Raw genomic sequence first — 15,358 nt, forward strand, 5'->3', positions numbered from 1 at the left:
ATCTTACCAGGCTGCCATGGCCTCTCAAATATGACAGATAGAGGCTTAGAAATTTCATCCGCCAGCTCCCTCAGGACCTGGGGGTGAATCCCATCAGGTCCCATAGATTTAAGCACCTTGATGATCACGAACCTGCTCTACACCTATGGTGTGGGGTAATTCACTCTACCAGTCTCTGCTTTCATCTGCTGGGGCCTTTGTGTTGAGGTTAGAGCACTTGCCAGAGAAGACTGAAATGCAGCTGATATCCTTACATTCTTTTGAACATAAACTGATGATACTTCCAAAGTTCTCTTGAATGGAATGAAAAAAGTATACTTTTATGCTGTAGTATAATATTGATAATTCCTGTGTTTTATTTTAATTTTGAAGAAATAAACAAAGTATGTAAGTAAGAAGAAATCAAAGCTAATTTTCACCTATCCTTTAAGCCCAGGTTTACCCTATAAGGTTTAACTTTAACATCCTGCTTGTTTGTGCTCATTACCTCCTAATCATTTCTGCATTTTCACTTTCTTACCAGTATCTGGCATGAAAGCATGAAAACAACAACAACAACAAAGATTTAGTTTGAAAGCAACAAAAGTTACCAAAAAAAAATATGGACAAATTATCGAAATACCAGTACCATGGATACTTCCTTCATTAAATACTTTGGATGTGGTACTCTAAATACAACAGACATCAATACCAAACCTTTTTCACTAATTTCTAGGTAAGTATTACTATGATTTAGCCTTCTGATGTCACCAGGAGCAAACAAATCCGAGATGATTATTCTACTCAGATGCTGTTACTCAACTTGGTTTATAAGTCCATTCTGTCCTACTTCTGCACATCATAAAATGACACACCGGAGGGAAGGGATGTCATCCAGAGGGCCCTTTACAAGCTTGAGAGGTGGGCCCATGCCAACCTCCTGAAGCTCAGCAAGGCCAAATGAAAGGCTCTGTACCTGGATTGGGGCAACCCCAAGCACAAATAGAGGTTAGGTGGAGAATGGATTGAGAACAGCTTTGAGGAGGACATGGAGGTGTTGGTCGATAAAAGGCTCAACATGAGCCAGCAATGTGTGCTTGCAGCCCAAAACCCCACCAACGTCCTGGGCTGCATCAAAAGAAGTGCAACCAGCAGGTTGAGGGAGGTGTTTCTGCCCCTCTACTCAGCACTCATGAACTTACCTGGAGCACTGTGTTCAATTGTGGAGCCGCCAACACAGGAAGGACATAGAGCTCTTGGAGCAAGTCCAGAGAGGGGCAACGAAGATGATCAGAGGGTTGGAGCACCTCTGCTGTTAAGACAGGCTGAGAGAGGGGGCTGCTCAGCCTGGAGAAGAGAAGGCTCTGGGGAAATCTCATAGTGGCCTTCCAGTGCCTGAAGGGGCTACAGGAAAGCTGGGGAGGAGCTTTTTACCAGTGTGTGGTAGTGATGGGACAAGGGGTAATGGCTTTAAACTGAAAGAGGGGCGATTTAGGTTAGACATTAGGAAGAAATTCTTTACTGAGAGGGATTGTGAGACACTGGCACAGGCTGTCCAGGATGTTGTGGATGCTCCCACCCTAGAAGTGTTCAAGGCCAGGTTCGATGGGGCTTGGAGCAACCTGGTGTAGTGGGAGGTGTCCCTGCTCATGCAGGCGAGTTGGAACTAGTTGATCTTCAAGGTCCCTCCAACGCAAACCATTCTGATTCTATGAAACACTTCACCAATAACTTCTCTCCACAGCAGAAAGACAAACTAAAAACAAGTACTCAAGATGAAAATGCAGAAGAAAGAACATCCTGTCCTAATAAAAGAGCTAGTGCTAAACCATGTCAGACAATGTATTTGTTTCTGTGCTAACATATATTTTTTTTAGATAATTAATGTATCTCTTTCCCATACTTTTAAGAACTTGTTCTGTTTATTGAAAGAAATCTGATTGCCCAACATTCACTTTTGAAACAGCTGGAGTTTTTTTTAGAAAACAAAATGTAATAGCTGCAAAACAACTTGTAAATTAATCACAACTATAAAAACTTATCTTCAATGTTAATATGTTCTATAGTTTAAAATTAGAGAGGATTAAATGATCTCTCTGGCCCGTGCACATCATGGAAGAAATTAAGTCTGTTATTGGAATCCAGGCACAGTAAGATTTTGCTTTGATCTTCAAAAAAATAGTATTATTTCATTCCTATTCATTTCATAAATTGTATTTAAAAATCTAATAACGACCAATGACTTAATCTTTATTACAACTTCACCTAGTTTATAAATTCTCCACAATATTAGCATTAAAAAAAGAAGCACTAAAAAGCCCAAACCCTGCCAACCCAACCCTCCCATGAGATTATCCTGATAAAATCTCAGGCAGCTTTTGATTCTTACTGTTGACCATTTCCTTGTTTTCAAGACTATGAAAAAGTCTCAGTCATATCCTGAGCTTGAATTACACCTTCATTTGAGTTTTTCCAGTCTGGTCACCTCCACCCAATTTCTCTCTAACAGCTCCTCTCCAAAAGTGTACTCCATTCATTCTGATTCAACAGCAACTTATTTGGCAAACACTTCAGTTCAATTATATGGCATATTTCATAGTCTCATCTGTCAGAGATTTTCTTATTATCTCATTCATGTGATTGGATCTCATAGCTGTAGATCAATCAATTTTCTCATCTGAAACCATTTCTACTACTATGCCAAACAGGCATCTGAGAAACTGCTATTTGCTTGACATTAACATTTAAGTGGCAGCAACCATCTGAAGGACAGATTATGTATGAAATGGAAAACATACCAGATATTTGGTTAATTTCACAATTATGGGTTAATATTTATCTAGATGAAGCTGTTTGGAATGTTTCCATGGGATGCTAAATTGTTTACTTGAAAATACATTTGCTGTATCTCTGCCTTGCCTTCAATATGTGAGCACTGCAGTGACATTAAATGCATACACTAATGAAGCATCTAAAGAAACTTGCCTTGAATTCCTGTTAAATCGATTGGTTGCTTGCTGTTCAGGATATTTTGTATTACTACTGTTATTACAATCACAAAAAAACCCCAAACAACAACAACAACCAGAGAAAAAACAGGATAGTAGTCTAATCATTAGAGGACAGGTAAGAAAGCAAAGCCTGGCATTTGTGTTTTTAACAAAAATATGAATCTGGCAACTTTATCGCAACTGCCACTATCTCAGAAGTCTTCACCCAGTGTTAAATTTCCTATACGTGTTTACTTTTCATCTCTTTTTGAAATGGCACTTTGTAGCTATCTCAACATATCAATTTACCAACTTATAGCCTAGATTTGATTGAGAATATGGAGAAAATAAAAAGGGATTTTCATCTGTTACTCATACGTTCCAGATTCCCGTAAGATAGCGCTAGTCTTAACATCCATTGAAGTCCATTGTGTTAGCAAAGGTGGAAATCCTAATACAAACAGGTAAATACAATTTTAAGTACTGTAATGACCATTACTAAGCTGGCAGGTTTTCATCAGGAAGTGGTGAAAATGTCAATGGTCCACACACACAAATACAATCACAGGTTGTGTTATCATTAAAGCTGCACAGATCATATTCCATCACTGACAAGTTTTAATCCACATACTGCTGGAAGTAGTATGCACAGCATCTTTAAAAACTGCACTATTAACTTCCTCTCACTGACATGCTGTAAGTGACTTAAAACCACTTGAGTAAACATGAGTTGCAGAGACTCTGCAGATGTGCAAAATATGGAAAACATAAGGCTTTATCTACCCCGGGGGTATCAGATGCAAGCAGTTATTTGTACTAAGTGCATCTGTGCTGAACTGTTGCCACCATGCACAAAAGCAAAGCACTTGTTTGCAGACTCTCAGTTCCTGCTGTCTGCAAATAAAAATACTTTTTCAAATCTTTCCTCTCCCTCATATGCAATTCTGCCTCCCTCTATTACTCTTAACTGGCAATCTTTTCTTATAAAATCATTCTATCCCCACCACTGGAGGACTCTTCTTTGCAAAACATATGACAGTGGTTTTTTTAGTCTAGTTTTAAATTTCTGTCTAAAAACTGCAGATATTGCATCTCTTTGTAAATTCTTCTATTGCCAAACATCTCTCAATATTGACATTTTGCTCCCTAAGAGTTATCCTCCAAGTTTTGCTCAATAACCTATTACCCAATATGCTTTACTTCTTAAAATATTTTTCAAAGGTACGAACTAAATCAGTAGGTTTAAAAAACCAAAGGAATTATACTTTTAACATAACTAAATTGGAAATTCCTTGTCAGGGGTTCTTGTGGAAGCCAGTAATACAAATTGTTTCAAAATAAACAAAAGGGAAAATAGGTTGACCTGTTTACCTATTCTAAAGATGATGGTACAGATTAAGCTTCTGAGGGGGGAAAAAAGTCAATTCTGGAGGCTAAGGCAATACATTAGAGTAAGGATTACTCTGTACTTGCTTTGACAGGTTTTCCATAACTAGGCAAACAGTCTAACCAAGTTCATAATCAGAAATGGGAAACACAGTTAACCTGTGCTGTTATCTAAATCAAACACTCTTCTATTTACACTGTTGCAATGTGCAAAACAGGAAATGTGGGTTGAATTGGCTTCTTACTATGTGGTTTATGTGCTCTGATCTTGGAGAACTCAGAATCCATTAGAACTCAGAATACTTCAGTATTACAGTTTGTAATACTGAAAACACGCCTTTTGTGTCCCTGTGTGCCATTACAAGCCTTTACAATCTCCAAGATTCTACACACCTCATATAATGTTTGTATCATTCTTTAATACCAGTTTAACTTCTGTGCTAACCTTTTCTCTAAAAAAGTTGCTGAAGTGAAACTTAAAACTCTAAACACTTAACAAGAAAACGTATCCCCCACTGACCTTACCACACACACTGTCTTTTTCACAGAATCACAGAATCACCAAGGTTGCAAAAGACCTTTGAGATCATCAAGTTCAGCCTATGACCTAACACCATATCAGCTAGATCATTTACTCTCAATGCTCAGCCATAGACCTATAACAGTAGGCCCTTGCACTAGACCCTTAACCCTAGACCATTTAATCTAGATGCTTACGCCTAGACCCTCAAACCTTGACCCTTAACGTTAGAGTCCTAGCCCTGGACAGAATCGTCCCAGAAGATCATCTAGTCCAAACATAACCTAAATCCCCCTACCATAATTTAATCTACCCGATCAGTGCTTAAATCATGCTGCTAAGCATTGTATCTATACTTCTTTAAAACACTTCCAGCGATGGTGACTACACCACCTCCCTGGGCAGCCTGTTCCACTGTCTAATCACTCTTTCAGTCAAGAAATTCTTTCTAATATCCAATCTAAACCTCCCCTGGCAAAACTTTAGGCCATTTCTTCTGGTTCTGTCATTATTCACCTGATGGAAGAGGCCAACTCCTGCCCCCCTACAACCTCCTTTCAGGTAGTTGTAGACAGCAATAAGGTCTCCCCTCAGCCTCCTCTTCTCTAAACTAAACAATCCCAGTTCCATCAGCCTCTCCTCATATGACCATAGACCTTTCACCAGCTTGGTAGCTCTTCTCTGGACTCACTCCAGCAGCTCTACGTCCTTCCTGAAGTGAGGGGCCCAGACCTGGACACAGTTCTTGAGGTGTGGCCTCACCAGTGCCAAGTACAGGGGCACAATTACCTCTCTACTCCTATTTCAACTATCATGAACTGCAAAATCAGGATTACTATTTCATATTGATTTTCAGTTGGTATGCTTAGATTGTTTAGTAAACACTGTGAAATCTTGAAAGGCATGAAGTCGTTCAGTCTAAATATGGGAACTGAAAATAGTATAAGATTTTCCACAGCTAATAGCTTTCAGAAGGAGATTCTGGCTTCTACAAGTCATTATTTCCAGTTCTTTTGATGGCACTGTGTCACAATTCCTCCTTGGTCACCATTTTAATGTAACTACATCAGTGGTATAAATACACAAAATGATGGAACTGACAGATTTTTTGTCAGCAGGGTATCTATTTCTTATCAACATAGAGCACGGGATTTGAACACAAAACCTACTTTAAAAGTAATCCAACTACTTCAGAGGTATACCTAATTAAAGTACAATCTATTGTTCTTCTCATCCCTGAGTGTTGTATTCTTTTACCAACGAAAGAAACATTTTAATTTGTATTTCTGTCATCTTGTCATTCTGATTTTATTGAAAGCATTATGGCACATTGCCATGGTAAGTTTTTTTCATATGTTCTCCTCTTATTCTTTAATTTGTCCTACAACTGAACTTGTGGGACAGGGTCACACATTTACTCTAAAAGTAATAAAGGTAGAAAACCCAGGAACATTAGTAGCAGGAAAAGGCAACATACAAAAAAATAGATATTGCTGACTATTGATCAAAAGACCCAATAGACAGCAAACTACTAAAAAAATAAAATAAATAAAGAGTGGATTCATTTCACTAACTAGATTCTAAAGTGCAGTCATTCAGCAGAACAAGTAGCATACACTCCCTTCTCAGGCACAAGAGCAAAACAGGCATGGTAGGATGCAATTTATCTCAAAGAGATATCTAAATTTTGGTTCTTCTAACAGTCTGCTGCATGTTTACAGTAATTGGCCAAAATATGGGCCACAGTGTAAATGCCTACAGGTTGGTCCGACAATCCCACATAAAATACTGCCTTTCAGGACAAAGGAAGATGGTATGGTAACAATTAGACAAGAATAAGGTAATATTTTCCTGGATCTAAATGCCTGCCTGCACATAACTCACTTGACACATCAACTACAAAAGATTCCAGGTTGCTGAAACATGCTCAGATGTTAGGTAATATTAAGCAACAGCCACTTGAACAGCAGGAGTTGTGACTAGGTATAACCAGGAAACCTCTGAAGTGCAGTCATATATCACCACACATAATGGCAGATTGTATCATTCAAATGACCATTTGTTAAGTCTTTCCATTCAGTAGTTTCTAAAGAACCACCTCTTACTGGTACACTATCAGTTCTGACCAGATACAGTGTAAGGAGATTTACACCATCAAACCTAAGCCTGTTTTCAGCAGGTAATAGCTTGACTATGAACACTTTACTTTTATGTACTTACATTAAATCATCTGTAAGTATTTTAATAGTTAAAATAAGTATATATATTTTTATATCTATTTCGATGTAATATTTATCTATATAATACTTAAAATACTTGTAAATACTTGAAAAAAATTCAGTACTTTTAAAAAAAGTTTCTATACTACAGAAATGTATTAACTCCCTTGGTGATATGAGGGGAATTCATATCACCAAATGCAGACAGTGTGTCCTAACCTGACACTACTTTATAAACAGTGGTGAAACAGTAACTGTCATATTACTGTTATTTTCATCTGAAGGAGATAACTAAAATAAGTCAGTGAATTCCTCTATAGAAGTCCCTGTTTTTCTCCATTCACTGTAAAGTGAATTTCAGATGAGCAGCTTAGGTTACTCACATCGTGCACCTTGAAAATTAAAACTGAGGAGTACCCAGCAACACCAAGCAGCCAGTTGCTGCTGCCCTTTAATGCCTGCAGTTTTATGCTACCTGAAACAGTTTCTATTTCACCTGAAAAGATGTTTTAACACAGTACTTGATAGTTTCTAAAATACTACATAAAGCAAAACATCTTAGTAATTCACATTTCTGCACCTGATTATGGTCTAAGTCATGTCTACTAGTAAACTAGTAACAATCACAGAATCAGAGAATCATAGAATCATTAAGGTTTGAAAAGACCTCTATGATAACCAAGTCCAACCATCAGCCCAACACCATCATGCCAACTAAACCATGTCCTGAAGTGCCATGTCTGCACATTTTTTTAATGCCTCCAGGGATGGTGACTCAACCACTTCCATGGGAAGCCTGTTCCAATGCTTGAATGCTTCTTCACTCTCAGTGAAGAAATTCCTCCTAACATCCAAATTGAAACTCCCCTGGTGCAAATGGAGGCTGTTTTCTCTTGTCCTATCACTTGTTACTTGGGAGAAGAGACCAACCCCCATCTTGCTGCAACCTTCTTTCAGGTAGTTGTAGAGAGCAACAAGATCTCCCCTCAGCCTCCTTTTCTCAGAACTAAACCCCAGATCCCTCAGTCACTCCTCATAGGACTTGTGTTCTAGACCCTTCACCAGTTTTGTTGCTCTTCTCCGGACTCACTCCAGCACCTCAATGTCCTTCTTGTAGTGAGGGGCCCAGAACTGGACACAGTACTCAAGGTGCAGCCTCACCAGTGCTGTGTACAGGGGCAGGATTACCTCCCTTCTCCTGCTGGCCACACTGTTCCGGATACAAGCCAGGATGCTATTGGCCTTCTTGGCCACCTGGGCACACTGCTGGCTCATATTCAGCTGGCTGTCAATCAGTATCCCCAGGTCCTTTTCCTCTGAGCAGCTGTAGCATTGCAGGACCCAGCACTTGGCCTTGTTGAACCTCTTGCAACTGGTCTTGGCCCATTGATCCAGCCTGTTCAGCTCCCTTTGCAGAGCCTTCCTACCCTCAAGCAGATCAACTTAGTATTGTCTGCATACTTACTGAGGATGCACTCAATCCACTCATCCAGGTCATTGATAAAGATATTAAACAAGACTGCCCCAAACACTGGCCCTGGAGAACACCACTTATGACCAGCCACCCACTGTATTTAACTCCAGTTAAAGTCACAATGAGAGAGCAGCAGGAAGCCCAGAACTAGCACAACAGCAAAAGCACCAGATATAATGCAATCCTAGCTCACTCAGTTGTTGTGCCTCATACGAATTACTTAATCAAATTAATGTTTGTCAAACAGCTGAACAACAAATACTTCTGAAGTCAGAACTATGATGAAATAAACAATTACGCATAAATACAGATTTTTCTTCTTTCCCTGTTAATGATGCAAATTATTTGTTCTCACAAAAATGACATTTTCCACTTGAATTTTAGGACCCTCAATGAAGTAACTTTGTACACATGAATTTGGAAATACTTAGCTTACTGTATATGAAAACATTTCGATCGTGCAAAATAAGAGAGCCTTAAAAATATTAAATGTTATATTAAGTGAAAAGCATTTTCATCTCTCAATTTGCCCTATGTATGCTTTGTATGTTTGTATGTCTTGTACTTAGGGAAACTTCCATCACTATTGGGTTTACGCTGCACCAAATTCTAATCCTAAAATCAATCCTGGAAAGTTGGATTAAAAATTACAAGTCCCTGCAGAGTTAGGAGAAAAAGGAAATTTTTACATTTGCTTCATAAACTTCACAGCTGAAATTTATATTCTCTATAGTATTGCATTTCACTTTGTTTTCAAAGAGGATTTTCTATTAGCAGTTGGCAACTTTTAAATTATTTGGCATCCTGTGCCATTTTACATTCTTAAACTATGGAAAATCCCAATTGTTTAGTCCAGGAATTTTCCTTATGCATAGCATTTCACTACTTCCATAGCAAACCACACTGTAATCACAAAAATGCCTACACACAAAAGTCAGATAAACTTCATCAGAAGGTTTGGTTGCAGTCATGGTCAGCCTTCTTACTGTGTAGCTGCAGCTCATCTTTAATTCCTCCACTTGCCTCTGCAAGTATCTCTCCCTCTACAGACAGTGAAAATTTCTGTTCCTTGCAGGTTGAGTTTGCCCAAATTCTGACCTCAGAGAGATAAAAACATCTCTTAACTATGTCCGTTAAGTGTTGGCTACTTCATACAGTTGAGCTGTTCTCTGATGCTATTATGTTCAATTTTTCTGGTTCAGGCAACTACTTGTCACTAGATGTGAATAATACAAATGAAGTACAAAGGAAGGCAAATGCTATATATATAAAAATATAGAACTAAAATTAGAAATAGGACTTCATATAGTAAAACACCACACTTGCAATTTTAAAAAAGATTTAGGAAAATCTATCTTTTCATTAGTAAAACCACTGCAAAGGAGAAGCTTTCAAGAAAAAGGCAAGAATGAAAGCCACAAATAAACCACGTCAGCAACAGAGTAACTCCAGAATCCTAAACTCTACACGTTGGGCTAATGTTCAGCACAGAATTTTTACCATGGTGCTACACAAGCATTTTGATCATGGTTGTCCTGCATGGTTTTACATGGAAGTATCATCACCTTCATGTAAGATGTGCCATCTTAATGAAGACAACATTAATGAATATTTGATGTTTTTCTGCTAAGAAAGTAAGAGTTCATTTCTTAATCTTCATTCTCCAAAAGCCACATTAGAAATATTACACCTAATTTTTGTTTCAATGGACTAGATATACTGGTAGCACTTAAAAAAATGTTTGATCATCAACAGCAAACTACTCTGCAAATATAGAAATTCTACATATTTGAAATCCTTTTAAATACTACTTCTGAAAATTTTTTGGCTGGTCACTCCAAACTGCATAACAGCTCACTGAGAGGAACAGCACAACCTCATCAGCATACGGAGTCCAGTTTTGACTTTTAAAATGTCATAACCAACTTAAATTTCTTAAACAAGTTATGTTGTTGTCATTATATTCAATGGAGATCTTTAAAACCCTTTTTTAAAGCCTTGTAATTTGTTACAATAAGTGAATCAACGGACTAGTAAATCAGTTCTTTGTAAAGAAAAAAAGGGAAGAGGTGCAACATCTAAAAGCAACTAAACATTTCTAAAAAAAAAGGTATTTTTGTCCCTTAGCTACATTTTCTCCTCCCCACTTCCAGCACTTTTTTTTTATCTGCTATAATAGACATTTCCCAAAAAAAGGACTTGCATTTTTTGTTAACTTACTTCAGTATTCTGCTTATAGTGAAATATGTTTACTGTATTAAGACCATCTTTTTCTTTACATATAAACGCACATATGGGGAGCCAAGAACCCAAAAGACAGAAAATATCTACTGAATCATGTACATTTAAGAATTAATTGCGAAGAAACATTTTAAAATAACTTTCATCCTAGTGATCCTCATACAGTTCTGACTCCCTGTAAAGCTGTATGTGTATCTGCTAGTTATATTAAAATGCAGAATTAAATAATGCTTAGTATAGAAATGTGTCTATAAACAGTTGGATTTGATGATCTTAAAGATCTTTTCCAACCAAAATTATTCTATGGTTCTATTTCTAGGTTTGCCTATACAGTTTAAAATGATTGTTCAGTCTGAGCATTTTAAGTAAGCCCCAGTTTTATTTTAAAAAGAGTAAAGGTGAAAAATTGAGTTTTCTGGATAACGTAATAGTCCATTTTATCCCCAAGGAAGCATTTCATTAATATTGTATTTTCCACACAATAGGGGAGAGTAAAATAAATGGTGTATGAACATGACAATATCTGTGACAAAAATTCCACAGGTTATTAGGTTTGAAACAGCCAACATATCTGGGATGACAGAAATAATTAAAATAGAAAATAGTAATTTTCCAACAAATTTAATACCACTATATTATATACTTTGTTATCTACACACTGGAAAACTGGTAACATATGAAAAAGATTTCAAAATCCAAGAAGTAGCAAAATCCATCTATTTCTAATAATGTGTGAATTTCTTACAGTGATCAGTACTTTATGGAATGTATATGAAAAGTAGAGTTTTGATCATGAATTTGCACTCACAAGTTCAGTATCTTATTTGAATTAATTATTATTTAAATAAATAAACCAAACCACGTATCTGTAGGAGTACCAAAAAATTGTAAAAGGTAAATAATGCATTCCCACTCAAAGAACTGATAGGCAGGGGCACATCTTACATAAGAAAAACGTATCAATTTATGTAACTGCCACTATGAATTTTTAAACACTATTTTCTGTTGCACCTATAAGAAAAATACTCTGTTTCTTCTTACAGAAGAGTAATTTTTCACATTTATTTCTGGTAAGAAATAAACAAAAATACTTTAAGTCTAAATGAAATCAAGTTATCTACCCATAAATAGGATAATTTCAATGCTAGTAATGATGTCCTATGTTCTCATTAAAATAAGAAGTCCATCTCTTCAAGGAACTCTCTTTCGAGTTGCACTTTCTGTATTTGTTCATCTTGTTCATGCCCACACTGCTCATGCCTGTCACTCTTCTCTCTACAACTCAAGAACCTGTATTTTTTCTTATTACAGCTAGGGTAGCCTGTGGTCATTGCCCATTCTTTGAACATTCTTACTAAAAAACTTAAACACACTTCCTCACCATACTTTCAGTCTTTGGAGTAATTTAAAAATGGGAAGTATGAAATTTTATGTAAAACATAAGCATCTTGTTTGTGTAATTGTGTCGACCTCTTCTTTTTCTGTATGTCCATATTCTTAATCTGGTAAGATTCTGCAAATACTCACTTTGACTATATAGTCAATGAAAACAACCTTCAGCTATTCCTGCTACCCATCTATGTGCCTTCTTAACATTTACCATTAAATCTTTTCTGCTGAACAGTAATAATATGTTTTTCAGCAGGTTCACCTACTGCACAAACACAAACAGATATTAGTTTAGGAAAGAGATGAAATTCAGAAGTGCTGGAATTAAATTAAATTTAAGAATTAACATATTACTGTATGGGTGAAAAGTGAATAACAAACTTATTTTAAAATACAGCAGTCATAATTACACTACACTCATTCTTAAAGCTTAGCTCCCTGTCTTTTCTAAAAGTATATGGCGTATTAACCAAAATAACCAAAGTAAAAACTGCAAAACCAAACCAAGAGAACAGGTAACACAGCTGGTGAAATTTAAATGTATTCCTCTGAGTGCCTTAAGAGACAAGCGTTTTCCTTGCAACGTAACACGTATTTTTCTAATGGCTTTAGCATTAATTCTATTACATGTATTAGTAAAAATGAGGCACTAGATCAAAAGTTCATCTACCCACCTAGACTCCTGTAATCACTTTGCAAGTAACAAGTATGTTAAAGAACATAGTAACAAAAAAACAACAGCACACTGAAACAAAAAAATTGAGCTATATTATTTTGCTAAACTTTTAGTTTTACAGTATTTCCCTTCACATCTGAACAGTAATAAGCTCTGTAAAGCTGAATAAACTATGTATCACAAGAAAATATATTATGCAATTTTTTTTTTTTTTTTAAGGAACCCTAAGCACTGTAACAGTATTTTTTAAAGTATTTGCAGCAGAAATTTGAATTCTGGTTTTGACAGAACCAGATAAAAACAAAAAAGGAGACAAAACATAAAATGTAGAAGTATTTGCTTCATCTCTTTATCAGTTGAACTATATAAAGCAATCAATTCTTGTATTCATATTTAAAATCTCTGTGAGCACCTACGGACAAGGCATATAATATAATCAAAAAAGAGAAACACCATAGACATTGCTGCCAATTTATTAAATGTGCAACTTGACTTTGAAATTTATTGGTTATTCAATTTTTTGGCTATTTGGAACAAAAGTCAAAGCCTTTTATTATTATTATGACTTGAAATAGTTCAGTGAAACTTGAAATACTTCCATATATCTCAGGAAGACAAATTCTACATCTTGCAAGCAAGAAAAATTCCAAGACTTCAAAACCAAAATGAAGCCAAAATAAATTCTTATCTGCCTAACATTAGTTCATACCCACAAATCTTCCTTTGAATAGCATTCACACTTTTTAAAACAAGTTGTGTAATACACAAGATTTTTATGAAACTCCACTGACTTGGAAAGACTAACTCATAAACAGTAAATAATAAATAGCAAATAATTAAAGTCAAACAAATAATACTAGAAATATCAATTAAGAAAGAGTGTAGTTAGCATTCACTGTAGTATTTAAACAGAGTTACCAAAACCTTGGTAACTGCTCATGGCAGGGGATTTGGGACTAGATTATTAAGGTCCCCTTCCAACCCAGACCATTCTATCATTCTGTGAAAACAAAAAACATTACTAGACCAACAACATATTTAAACATCAGCAATAAATGAAAGAGATGTCTTTAACAGTGCCTAAGAAGTTGTATTTCAGATAATTAAGAACAATGGCATTATATAGTACCTTCCATTGCCCTTTTAAAGAAGACTTTACAACTTCCACAGGTAAGTACTCCATAGTGGCAACCAGAAGCCTCATCACCACAGATGAGACAAATCTTCTGGGGTAGCGATTCAAAACCGTACTGAGAACTTTGGGTGGTTTCTGTATCTGGCCTTCAAAAGAAAAAATAGTTAAGAGAAATTAAATACCCAGTTTTGCAACAACTAATACCTTACCTGTATTAGTTTGGTTTATGCTGAAAGCTTCCTTTTTGAATTTGCAAGCTACTGAAGGATAAGAAGAAAATAAAGTATGACTGCCTGTCTGCTTAAGGGTTTATGTCTATTGGGGTGAAAGGCACATTTGTAACATTTGAGTAGTCAATAAACAGAAAAGTAGCAGGGAAAAACAGCATAGTACTATTTTAATCCATTTTATCTAAAAAAGGTTCAATCTAGGAATTCTTTGTTGAAATGTTCATCTTCTTCCGACCAACAACTCATGAGTAAAGTCAGACTGACTGATACTCTTTTTTCCTGTAGATAGAATGGTACAGAGACAGAATCAAACAGAAGCCAATTGAATTTCAATAGCCCCTTTCACATGGGTAATTAAGTTTCACCTTAGCTAGAAAAATCTTTAATATTTGTTGCCTCCCACCCAGGAATATTCTCATCAATACCTATGAAGGGCACACTGAAAAAAGCAGAAAGTACTTCCAAATTTGTCTCCACTAAAAGATGCAAACCTACATACTTGAACATTATATTTACAACAATCAATTATTTCTGTTGAAACTGCAGCATTGCATATACTTATTTTTGCACACATTTCTAGGCAATGCACAACATCTTGGCATCATAGTAAGCCGATTTATTCTAACTAATCACTATGCCAGTGTTTGTTTTTCATTTGAAATTAAATGGACGGACTTTTTTCCAAATTGGGGATAATATTTTTCAGAATATCTAGGCATTTATGAATGTTGTCTCGCTGACAGGACAGCCTGGAGAACACTCTTCTCCCCCACCCGGGAGCCGGTCACCTGCTCAGACATCAGATGGCACTGAACCACCACAGAGACAAAACCTTCATTCTGCCTGAGCTTCATCGTGCCAAAATGATGCGAGAGGTGCCCGCTGCAAAGTTAACGCTGTGCTGGCAAAGTTAACACACCGACCTGGGACACCCAGACGTCCACAAGAACACAGAAAACGGAAACGCAGCTGCAGTTACAGCCTAAAAAGTCAAACGGGGGGACTTTTAACTTCGCCCGACTTTCTCTCGACACCTTCCCGAAGCCCCTCCAAGCGCCAGCCCCGACCCCATGCGCAGCCGCCCCTCCTGAGGAGAAACCGCGGGGCGGCGCCGGCACG

The 15,358-nt window shown here is 36.8% G+C and overlaps 1 protein-coding gene across 1 annotated transcript in view; it reads right to left on the minus strand.

The window, feature by feature from the left end:
* PGR (progesterone receptor) overlaps positions 1-15,093 on the minus strand; it is a 37,577-nt gene extending 22,484 nt beyond the window's left edge. Inside the window, exons 1-2 of the mRNA XM_009999414.1 lie at positions 14,981-15,093; positions 14,004-14,155 (exon numbers count right to left, since the gene is read on the minus strand). Coding sequence (XP_009997716.1) covers positions 14,004-14,155; positions 14,981-15,093 — 265 coding nt within the window. The remainder of the gene's footprint in view (positions 1-14,003; positions 14,156-14,980) is intronic.
* Between the last annotated feature and the right edge of the window lie 265 nt (positions 15,094-15,358).

The sequence above is a fragment of the Chaetura pelagica genome, unplaced genomic scaffold (assembly GCF_000747805.2).
Source record: "Chaetura pelagica isolate M959 unplaced genomic scaffold, ChaPel_1.0 scaffold85, whole genome shotgun sequence".
In the NCBI taxonomy this organism is placed as follows: domain Eukaryota; kingdom Metazoa; phylum Chordata; class Aves; order Apodiformes; family Apodidae; genus Chaetura; species Chaetura pelagica.